The sequence below is a fragment of the Salmo salar genome, chromosome 05 (genome assembly GCF_965601325.2).
Source record: "Salmo salar chromosome 05, fSalSal1, whole genome shotgun sequence".
Lineage (NCBI taxonomy): Eukaryota > Metazoa > Chordata > Actinopteri > Salmoniformes > Salmonidae > Salmo > Salmo salar.
The window spans coordinates 52125721-52138063 of NC_138295.1; the positions used below are offsets into that span (position 1 = coordinate 52125721).

Here is a 12343-nt window from a genome sequence, read left to right on the forward strand (position 1 = left end):
GCGTCAGGGCTGATGCTTCAAGTCTGGTACCAGCCTACTGAGTTCTCCTGGAGTTGGAATGTACCTGTAGTCATCTTTCTGAATAGCCCCTCCTCTATAGCTTGTCTAGCAACTCCAAATCATTCCTACGAGGGTAAATGAAGATATTATGAAAAACTTCTAAAATATAACTTTCTCTTCTTACAGAACAAACGTCTTGAAACACGAGCAGCAAGTATCAGTTAACAAATGCCAAGAAACACCACAGACAGTATATCTATATAAACCTATAATGAAGAAAGGTAGGATTTTCCTCTTTCCTTGGAAAATGTCTACCACTATCCACTACCTCCTCATGATCATCATCATCAACATCATCACATGTGTTTACACAGGCCATACTTGGCCAGTACAGTTGCCTTTGATTCACTGGACCCAATCAAGGAAATGACTGTTTGTAAACTTGATCACCAGTGTCTTCACATAGTCATCTCTCCTCTCCCTCCCACACAAAGAGGAAATGAATGGGAAAAATATGAAATGTAAATAATAAGTAATAACAAATCACACCGCAGGAAGGGGGAGACGGTGTGTGTGTGCATGTGTATGTGGCAGCATGAGAGAGAGATAATGAGTGTGAGATAGAGAGCAAGAGAGGGAGAAAGAGAGAGAGAGTGTGTGAGAGAGAGAGAGAGAGAGAGAGAGAGAGAGAGAGAGCGAGATAGAGAGAGAGAGAGAGAGAATACAGGAGAAATGGTGGGACAGAGGTACAGATGCCATGTCTTCATTTGATCATCCTGTTGTTGCAGGAAATGCCCTTACAAAAAATGTATCAACCCCTACTAAAATGTAAATTAATTATAATCCTGTTGCTGCAGGATTATTTTCCTGTTGTAGCAAACTGTCTCAAATTAAGATCCTACATCTGTACGAAGGTAACTTGAAAGACTTGAAAGAGAGAGAGAGAGAGAGAGAGAGAGAGAGAGAGAGAGAGAGAGAGAGAGAGAGAGAGCGAGAGAGAGAGAGAGAAGCAAAACAAAGAAAGAGAGGTTGCACATGCCCCGCTTGTGATTCATTCCTTAACTTGTGGCGAGCGTCACTATACAGGCAATGGAAACTTCTACAAATGTAAATACGGTTTGGTTAAAAATATAGTTCCTTAATGCACACCACATGTGGCTCTCTGGCAGACCCTGCTCTATTTTGACGGGAGGAGACCGAGGGAACGCAATGAAGGGAGAGAGAGAGAGAGAGGCAGACAGAGGGATAAATTAAAAGTGAGATATTAAGGAAAAGTGTGAGAGAAAGACAGATATATAGAGAACGATACAGAGCGATAGTGATAGAGTGTGCAGCTGCTCTGTTGCGTCCTAACTTACCTTGGGCCTTCTCCACGAACACCACCTTAGAGTCTGGCAGAAAGTTGTGTCCACTCAGGAGGATCTTCTTTCCCCCCGTGGCGGGGTAGCTGTCCAGGCTCTGCTTCTCTATCAGGGGCAGCTCCTGGGCCGAGCGCTGGGCTGGAGGAGGGACAGACAGAGAAACAGACAGGCAGACAGACAGACAGACAGACACGAGGAGAGAGTGTTAATTCATATCCAACTTGGCACAATAGCTGGACAAAAAAAGAAAAACAGTGAGCGGATATACACTTTATACTACCTATACAACAGCACGCTATACTGCTAAAGCTTTCCTTACCCACTCCCCATCCGCCCCCGGTCCTCCAGATCCCCTACCTCCCCAACTCTGCCATGTCACAGCAGGAGTTGGTTAGCAACAGTCTTATCCGTTTTCAAATGGCTTTTAAACACCACTGGCAATTTTCAGATTTTCAGACAACAGATGTTTTTTTTTTAAAACATCAAATATATAAAAATGGATGAAAACAATTTTATCTGGTGACCCAATCAGCTTTTTTACTTTCTAGATTCATTATTTTTCATATTCACTCAGGGAGGAACAACCCAAATAACGAGCCATACTTTGGTCATGCTTTATCCACCACCTGTCTCTGCTTTTATCAATGTACCTCGGGGTTCTTGGTTATCAAGACTATGTTCACAGCCAGACACACAATGCTCCGTCATTACATCACTGTGAAATGTACTTGATTCATTAATCTGTAATAATGATCCATCAGACCATTGTAAAAAAATGTAGTAACCAATCAAAAATGTGTCATCATCAACCTTGGACTATAAACTACAAGACTGGCACATTCCTACCATCTACCACACATAGTCTATCTCCTCAGGATGGACATGACCACACACGCATGCGCGCACGCACACACACACACACACACACACACATGCACGCGCACACACAAACGCACAGACACACTCAACTGATTGACATAGTTAGTGGTTTCCATACACTCTTCCAACCCCGCCAGATCTAGGGCTGGGAAATGACCCTTCATAAACCTGGGATAATAGGATAGCCTCACCACAATAAGTTAGGCATAAAGTCATAAAATGCACTGAGGGGTAAATAACATATGTGCCTGACCTCACAGTTATCAATTAAAGTACAATGCATTCAATGACTTGGCAAATAGCTTTCATCATATAAAGATTTGAATTGGGTCCAAAAGGCCACCTCATACTGATTTCCATGCTAAGAGTGTTATTGGGTTTGTGTGTGTGCACCTGTGGATATGTGTGTTCATAAGGAACAGTCATTGTGTGTGTGTGTGTGTGTGTGTGTGTGTGTGTGTGTGTGTGTGTGTGTGTGTATGTGGCTGTGTTTGTGTGTGGGGGTGTATGTGTGTGTGTACATGCGATGGTGAGTCCATGTGTGTGTATATGTGTGTGTGCGCACATATGCGTGTATACTCACAGCACTCGATAGGGTTGGAGGAGGCCTGTAGGGAGATGGTCCTGCCATTGGGCTGGTTGATGTGCACACGGAACACCATCCTCACGCGCGTGTTTTTGCGCCCGATGTCCGTCTCGCCCTTGCGCAGCTCGATGTCGGAGTTCCGCAGCTTCAGAATCCCTGCACAGTCAATGCTGTCACACAGGGGAGAGGATCCATTTTAGCATCAGCATACTGGTACTGAGCAATATACTGTCTGTAGGAGCACTATGCTACAGCTTGTCTCAAGAATCCTGAGTTATTATAGGCCATGATCATGAGACTATATCGAGACATACATTACAGATGGAATATACTGTATCATACTGTATCATCATATAACATAAACATAACAAGTACAGCATGTTATTATTAGGACATCATCATTAGACCACAGAGACTATCTGTGATGCAGATGTACAATATGTTCACTGTCACGAACAAGTCCTGGAGCTCTATTTGATCAAAGAGACTAGGGCCAGATCCACAAAGCCTCTCCCAAGGTAAGAGTGCATATAATATGATTAATTATGATCTAAAAGGCAAAACTGACCCTAGATCAGCACTCCTACTCTGAGACGTCTCGTCTAAAGTTCCGGGTCACAGATATCGGAAGTCCCGCAGAACACTACTGAGTCGCTCCCCATCCGTAGCTAGGTTCTTCTTAGAACAACGTTACATTTTTTGATGTGACTTTTAATGTTCCTGGTGCCCCAGAATACAGCTCTCTGGAGCAATCTTCAGGGCCGTGTTCATTAGGGCAAGTAACAGAACACGCTTTAAAACGATTTGCAACTGTTTCACTCAGTTTATCGTCTATTTGGTACCTGATGAACACGGCCCAGGCCATTGGTTTCTCCACTGTCTCCTCCAGAGGAAAACCCCATTGGCTACCGCTTGCGTTCTCACAGCCACTTTAGAACCCTCTGCCTTTCCTAAAAAAAAACATGCTCCCTCTACACTGTTCATACTTTTAACATTTCAAACATTTACGGTTTCAACCTTACTAACCAATGTCACATTTAGCTGCAGATGTATTTCTTTTCTATGCTGTCTTTATTTATTTTATTTAATTGAATATATTTTTTTGGCGGGAGGATTTTCCTTAGAGGAAAAAGGCATCACTTTCCAGACTGGCCTTTCAAGAAATTAAACTAAAACCAAAACGTTGCTGGTAAAAAGTCAGAAAATACATATGGGATATGGCTTGGCATTTCAATTATTTTACATTGTAGCTTTTTGGGTGGAATTCCTGCAACATGTCAAGTTTTACACAAATCCATTTTTCCCCCTTCATTTTGGTCTATCTGAATGAGATTCTATTTTTTTAAGAAAAAATTTCGACAAGTTTCTTTAGTGGCTCATGCATGACGTAAGTGTTCAGTCATGCAGTTATGGTTTTAAAACAAAAACATCAGAGGTAGTGTGCCATGATCTACTTGACTGTCAAATGACTGTTGGAATGAACATTAGTGTCTCTCTTCATGAACTATGGTGTGGAGCAGCCAGTCACGGCTTGTAGCAGTGATATGGTGAAGTCAGCTCAAAGTAAAGATCTGTAGGCGACAGCATGGCGACTGTTGGTCATAATAACACTGCAAGATGGATCCTACATTTGTGGTGGAACAGTGTCAACGAAGCATTAAGTCACTGACTTAATTTAGGTGCGATGGGGAAGAAACCAACAGAAATAGGGCCTATTGGTGGAAAGGGAAAGGGAAAGGGGGGATACCTAGTCAGTTGTACAGGAAAGGTGGCAGGAAAGGGTTACCGAACAAAAAAACTTGAGTTGCATGTTGATGGTTTATTTTACATTTGAACTCACACATTTTGACTAGTTGAGTGGAATATTTTTTTTTTTTCGACAACAACTCTACTTGTTCAGTGAATGTTACATGATTCGAAATCATAGTATAGAAGTAGCCCAGCATTTTCTAGATTCTCAGAGACAACATACTGTGTAATAAAGCAGAAGCTACTGGCTACTATCCATTTCAATGGGTGGATACTAAACAACAGATACCATTTTATCAGCAACAATAGGGAAGAAAGAGATAGATTGATATGGGTCTGGAGTCTGACATCGGTTGTCTACAGTACCGTCTATGTAACGTCCCACACAGTGAGTGAGCGAGAGAGAGCTGGCGTGAGAGCAAAGGGCTAGCCGGAGTGTTATCAGGCTGACTGTTAACAGCTCAATGGAAAGACTCCGTCAGCGGCCGACCCTCCTTAGACAGACCCTGGCCTTCCAGCCAGTCGGTAGAGAGAGAAAACATGGGCTGTGTTCATTAGACACCAAAGAGATAAAAACAGACTGAAACAGGGAAGGACTACCTGGACCAAGAAATGCTCATTTACTTTTTCCGCTGCGATACACTTTAAAACGTTTTCAGTAATGTGACCTAATGGACACTAACCTGGCCTACACTGTTCTACCCCGACCCTGAGGCTCCGTTCTACTATATCCTTTCACTGCTTTCTCTCCTCTAGTTTATACGGTGATGACAAAAGGGAAAACCTGACGTCATCTGAATAGTTTTCTCGAATATAAGATTTATCCATGGTGCCCTGTAAAGTGTAATGGCTGAAGTTACGCAAAGTATCACCTGTCTGGATTTGATACATTATAAAAGGTCAGCATTTACATTTTAGTCATTTAGCAGACGCTCTTATCCAGAGCGACTTACAGTAGTGAATGCATACATTTCATTTTCATTTCATACATTTTTTTAATTTATTTATTTTTTCCTTCTTTTTGTACTTGGCCCCCCGTGGGAATCGAACCCACAACCCTGGCGTTGCAAACACCATGCTCTACCAACTGAGCTACGGGGAAGGCATAGCATTGTTGGAAATCAAAAGGTGTATGCATGTTAGGCTCAACCATGTTAAACCAACAAAGTTCCTTTTCTAGTCAAAGACATCTGATATCTCATGGTGCTTGCCAAATATCTTTGTAACCTCCCACAATATCCAAACAAATATTAAAATACGCTTTAACTTAATATAAACCCATTCAATCTACATCAGGTCTTCTAAAAAGTACATTGCTGGTGCTTCTATACCTACATTGCTTTCTGTTTGGGGTTTTAGGCTGGGTTTCTGTACAGCACTTTGAGATATCAGCTGATGTAAGAAGGGCTATATAAATCCATTTGATTTGATTTTGATTTGATTATACCGATGAAACACAGAGGAGGATAAAGCTACAGTTCAGTAGGTGGTGATGGAGCTTATATAACCGGGGTTGAGTTGAGATTTAGCTGCCTTCTCCATCAGAGAAAGTCCTGGGCCTCGGGACAGCAGACCAATTGTGGCGTGAACAGAGCCCCAGGGCAGGAGCTGCTGCCTGGGTACCCTGCGGAGAACAACCTTCTGACCTGCTGGAGATCCGGAGTTGGAGAGTGGTTTAAAACTGCACATAAGGATATAGTGATTTCAGGAATTGGATATGTTTATGCACACGGCAGATTAGGTGCGATGGGGAAGAAACCAACAGAAATAGGGCCTATTGGATTTCATGGGCATTATTCCTTTCAGACTCTACATTATGTACTGCACTGTATTAGGCATGCTTTGGTTGTCTTTCTTCCTGAATTCCAACACACACTGTTGGTGATCATTGCAAATACTGCAATGGTACCATTTTTAACACTAGAAGCGCAGAGGCAGTCCTTTTGACTGCATAGTTATTTAAAATCGAAAAATCTCTGCCATTGTTAGTCATGCCCCCCTCCTAAATAAGTCCGTTGTTAGAATTTTGTTAGAATTTCGATGTCACAAACAGAATTTGTGTTATAAGCAGTTTTAAGAGGACATGCCTTATTTTTTTTGCAGGAAAGACGTTTTGAATTCAATATAATATCAGAACGAGCAGATTCTGAGGTTTCCAAAACCCTTTTGTCAAATAACTCTTGAAAATTGAATACGCTCAAAATATAAATCTTTCCAAGAATAACCGCTGTTTCATGCGCTCCACATGTGAGCGTGCAGCAGCAGATAGCTTACTGCAGGGTTATCCAACAGGCAGCCCGCAGGTGATTTTATTTGTCCCCACCCAAGTTTTGCGAGCAAAAAAAAACAAAGTAAAAAAATATATATTGTATAATAAAATACCAGATAATCAGCTCCAAGTTATTTTAATTTTGGAAATCTGTTCCCAAGTGTTCCCACACACAATAGAAAGACACATGATCGTATAGAAATGTAAGCAAGGTTTGAAATGTCAAATATTACATCTGTTTGGGCTTCTTGCGGTCAATTTGCAGTCTACATATTATTTGTAATTATGTACCTGTCCCCTGATCAAGGAAAAATCTGCCTGTGGCTAAATCTAGTTGAGTATCCCTGGCCTACAGTAACATCAACGAATGAAAATGCTATTGTGTTTTAATGCTATCCAAGACCTTCATAAACACAACCAAATTATAATTAAATATGTAATGCATTTATTACACTGTTAGAATATTGCAGTCAAAATGCTTGCTCGTTGCTTCAAAGTGGGGTCCTTCGAGGCCTAGCTTTTCTAGTGTTAAGAGCGAGAGACAGGAGAGTGAAAGGACAAGCACTCACATGGCTCTCATGTTGTTCTCGGGCAGCAGAGGGATCTCCAGCACCTTGGTGTTGGACTGCAGGGCCTCGTGGCTGGCGGTAGAGACAGTCTTGCCCGTGATGCGGTGGACCTGGTAGAAGGCGTGCGGTCGCAGGAGGCGGTCGTCTGCGGTCCCGATGAACAGCTGCAGGGTAAGGGGCTCGCTCTCCATGTAACCGTAGAGCTGGCGGGAGAACAAAGAGATCCAGGTGAGACTCAACATCAGGTTTTAAAGCACCTCATAAACAACCCGTCATTTTGGGGAAATAGAGATTGAACATCACATCAGCTACTGATAGTTAAGAAGCCCTTTAATGAAGGTTTTTAGGGGAGAGGTTTCAGAAAATAGGCCCTTTGGTCGGATTTGTTTTCCGGTTGGGTTGGAGACCCGTTTCCAGATTCTTGGTATCTTCTGTTTTTTGAATTTGGGAGCGGTTTGTTAATGTACATCCCTTTAGGAGAGGGTTAAAGAGGGTTTTGATATTTTGGAGGTAGTCTGTCTGGGGTAGAGATCTTCTGGGCAGCCAGACACACAAGTGCTGATGGAGAGGTTGGCTTCCCATCACTTCACTGTTCATTAAAACCTCACAGGCGCCATAAAAAAAAGTGCCCAAGGAGAGGATAGCAGTCGACAGTGACTCAATGGAAAGTGACCATTTTGGAGACCAAATAGAAAACCAAGATGATAATTTAAAAGTCTGCCTCTGAGCATAATGCACAATGTTTATGAGGATTTGATCCCCTCAGCTATGGACTAACGTTAGTAAACATTAATTTCCATGTCAGTTTAGGAGTTGAATTCATAAGGGGTAATCATAAACAGTATTTTGGCAATCTATGTTGAATATTTCTGCTGGTGCACCATACGTATTAAGTATTTTAAATGCAATCCTTCATAGAATTGCTTTTTAATGTGATCAGCAATATCTCAAGAACAATAAATCCTAGATGATTAGTAGCTCCACACATGTGTTCAATAAATGACTAGTACACACAATATCAAAATACTAATGTTTATGAGAAAATATCAATTCTGGTCAAAAGTCACGCACACTCAGCTGAAACAAAACGTCATGACTCTTTATCGATTTGTTCATATTTCTTAGGTTGTCTGTTTGTTCTACATGGTTGACTACATTCTTCTGCGTTTGGTCCCAGGAATTTATAAACTTAGTTCGATCCCTGGCCGAGTCATACCAAAGACTGTAAAAATGGGTCCCAATGCGTCTCTGCTTGGCACTCAGGAGATTGATTGAGGATAAGGCCCTGCGATAGACTAGTGTCCTGTCATATTAAGCTGCCTCACACTACAGAAGCAGGAGATAGGCTCAAGCTACTTACTTTTGGATTGCAAAATACAGAAGAAAACTCTATCCACATTTACTTGGATAGCTTGACTTTCACACAAAGAAAACACCAGATCACAGTGAAGCAAGGCTAGCTTAATCTCTACAAGTAGCTTACTCCCTTTAAAAACATTCACATACTTGTGCCTAGCATGCTGACAGCATACAACCCCTTGGCCTCTGGGCATTTATGAACCTGCATTATGATTTTCATTAAGGCCTATGAAGCTCTGAAGCGGAACCAGAGACGGTGTCACACAGAGATGAAAGAGGCTCCTGTATTGGAACCACCACTTCAAACAGTTTTACACTTCCCCTCTTCCTCTCACAGACCACCTTAAGCTGCTACTGATTCCCCAATAAAAGCAAGTACACCAAAAAACAGGGATGGTTACTACATCTTCTAGATAGTACAATAGACTTAGCAGACAGTGTTGCTCAGTGTGATCTCCAATGGCCCCAATAGCCAAACAAGAGATAGGTGAGAAGGCGATGCCTGTCAGTTCATTGAACATTTAGTCAACCTTGGAACAACTAGAATAATCTAAAACAACCATAAACCAACCAGGACAACCATCTAGAACAGCAACAAAAACACCTAGAACAACCATAAAACAACCAGGACAACCATGTGGAACAGAGCTCTACAACCCTGTTCCTGGAGAGCTAACATCCTGTAGGTTTTCACTCCAACCCTATTCTAGCGCATCTAGTTCTAATAATTAGCTGGTTGATAAGCTAAATCAAGTTAGTTACAACTGGGGTTGGAGCGAAAACCTAGCAGAGGGTATCTCTCCAGGAACAGGGTTGGAGAGCCCTGATCTAGAACAACTGCAACCATCTACAACAACACTGTCTGCAGAAAGAAGCATGGGGGATGGTTGAAACCCATTTGGAGAGGGGCAAATTACTTAAACCTCAGGAGAAATTGGCAGAGGTGCACATTCCTCAATGTGGTGAATGTTTTCCAGATATTTTCAGGTAAGAATCCTGACCCAGGCCCATTTGCTAACCCAATGGACCATTTCTGGTGCAACCAAATTTCTAGACCTCCCAGCTCCCAGGCAACGTTTGTTCAAGTGTGTGTGTGTGTGGTGTGTGTGTGTGTGTGTGTGTGTGTGTGTGTGTGTGTGTGTGTGTGTGTGTGTGTGTGTGTGTGTGTGTGTGTACGTGCGAATGTGCATTTAATGTGGACTTGGAATAATCTCCAAACCTAGAAACCCTCCACAAATTGGGGATCCGTTCCGAACAGTCAACAGGCAAATCTCGCACTGGGTAACGATGGACAGACCTCCATGGCTTCACACAGCTAGGTCCTTGACCACATCAGAGACCGTCACAAAAAATCACTTCCACTAGACAGGTCTAACCAAACAACGTCCATCTGAAAAAAATCCCACATATTGCTCAATTATCTCCCCAAATAAAAGTGTATCATTTCAAAATCCCCTTCTTCAAGTTCAGTCTTATGGAAGTTCAGCGCTGCTGTGTCCGAGTGAAAACAGCGTGTCAAACGGAATAAGCGACTCCGTGTTTATTTAACGGATTGAGTCATAGAACAAAACACAGACCACATGTAACCTATGACATCATCTGATTAATGGATTTATAATTACCTTTGCGAGGGGTCAGGGATTGGGGAGTAAGTGAAGGTAGAGAAATACGTCATTGGAATATTGTGTCTACAGTAATTTGTCTGCCTTGTTGGCCATGTTGACACTTGGTAACAACCAATAATTAGGACCCCAGTCTGCCAAACACAAAGGGGAATGACCAACCGAAGACACAATCTGCACGCATCTATGAAGGCAGTGAAGAAAGACTGAGGTCATTTTGCTCTGGTGAGACAAACTGACGACAAACTTGCCAGGTGACTGTGAAAACAAGTGAGGTGAGGTGAGATGATCTACAAACTGAAGGCATAATTTGGCTGGTGCGACATATTGAGTTATGCTCACGCCTGCTAATGCAGTAGCTCTCTGTTGGTGATTCTCAACACAGCACAGTACAGTATAGCACAGTACTAGACGTATGCTATCCAAGGGTCTCAATAATGGACAAACCAGCAGCAATCACCACAAAACGATCTGGGTTTCTACTTCTCGACTTGACATCATCACTTGTTTGATTCAGATATCAAGGGAACTAGTTAAGCAGGCTATACTCTCCTTTCCTCCTTCACTTTCCCCTTTTTTTCGTCTTCACAGCTCCACACAGTGTCTCTCCAGCAGCTGTCCTAAGCTGTGTGCTAGTCACACATGCTAGTCATCAGTGAGTTACGCTGGGGTCAGGCGCTTCTTGAAGTCTCTGTGTCTCCAGAGAGCACTTCATCCATGCAGTGATCTCACCAGCAGACCCCTCTCTCTCCGCTCGCCTTGTTATATTTTACTTACGGTGTCACCAGTGGTAATTACGCTTAGCCGCCACATGCTACCAGTTACTTACGCATAGACAAGTCGACCGAGAAGGAAGGAAAAAGTTGTACCATCATGCTACAACGGAACCGATGGAACCGGGAATGAGGTACCAATTTGAAAACGCAGAACGGTCTGTTAGAAATTGCATAATTTCTTTATGATTTAATAAAAGGCAGGCTGCCACTCTGCTAAGCCTGTATCCTCTGTCCCTTTTGAGCTTTGCTCCTCGGTAGACTTTGCTATTGCATTTCTTTGTGACCTCCAACCATTACCTCAGCCTCAGCCTTCATGTGTCTGCATATGGATAAACCACAAGAGGTGAAGTGTGTGTGTTGGGGGTAGTCTTTATCCCTTCACTCGGCAATGCTGCGGTAGCGCACGATGACGGTGGCGTCCTCCGGTGGGGTCGGGAAGTGATTAATGACTTCAAGCAACCCTCAGTGATGCTGGTCTTCCCAACAGCCAAGGAACGTGGTAGGGTCCCCCCTGGGCGACCTCCCTCAATAAATGTACCATATGTGCTTCCTCAGCCCTCAGCCCTCCTCTCCCATATCCCCTCTACCTCTTTCCCTCTCTGCTCCTGTGACGTTCCCTAGTCCACACACACCAACCACAAGCTGAGCGCAAAATGTACTTCTTCATTTTAAATCCTCACAAGGGCAATAAGAAAAGACAAAGTTGAGGAACCGTCGTAAAGTTTAAGTGTGGTTCAACGAGAGAGGCTTCGCACACCTGTGAATCCGAATTCATATTTGTGTCCCTAGCCATCTATGAGTCTTGATACCAAGCCTAATCTTGACCAGATGAGTTTAGCTAAGCTATGAATGTAGTCAAGCTGGGCTACGTATATTTATCTTTGAGATCTTCTAAACCGAATTTGAATCGAAGCGTAATTTGCTGCAGTCACACTACACCAGCTTCTGACACCGCATGAGCCAAATTCATTTACACCTCTAACCACCATCTACTGGCAAGTTAGACAGCCTCTCCTCTTCCAACACGTGCCATGCAGGATAGACCGAAATGTCAAATTAAACAGTTTGTACATGTCAGCTGAAGCATTAATTGTTGTACACAGCTGGGTTGTCTAGGTCAGACTGGGTTTTGATGATGTGTAACTCTGAGGGTGTTGAGCTCAGAACCAGAGC

At 42.9% G+C, this 12343-nt stretch overlaps 1 protein-coding gene across 1 annotated transcript in view; it reads right to left on the bottom strand.

Moving 5' to 3' along the window:
- The window catches only part of LOC106605067 (nuclear factor of activated T-cells, cytoplasmic 1), a 62278-nt gene that overhangs the window by 37355 nt on the left and 12580 nt on the right, over nt 1–12343 (bottom strand). The window contains exons 4-6 of the mRNA XM_045718333.2: nt 7414–7616; nt 2824–2996; nt 1359–1499 (exon numbers count right to left, since the gene is read on the bottom strand). Of these exons, the coding sequence (XP_045574289.1) occupies nt 1359–1499; nt 2824–2996; nt 7414–7616 (517 nt within the window). The remainder of the gene's footprint in view (nt 1–1358; nt 1500–2823; nt 2997–7413; nt 7617–12343) is intronic.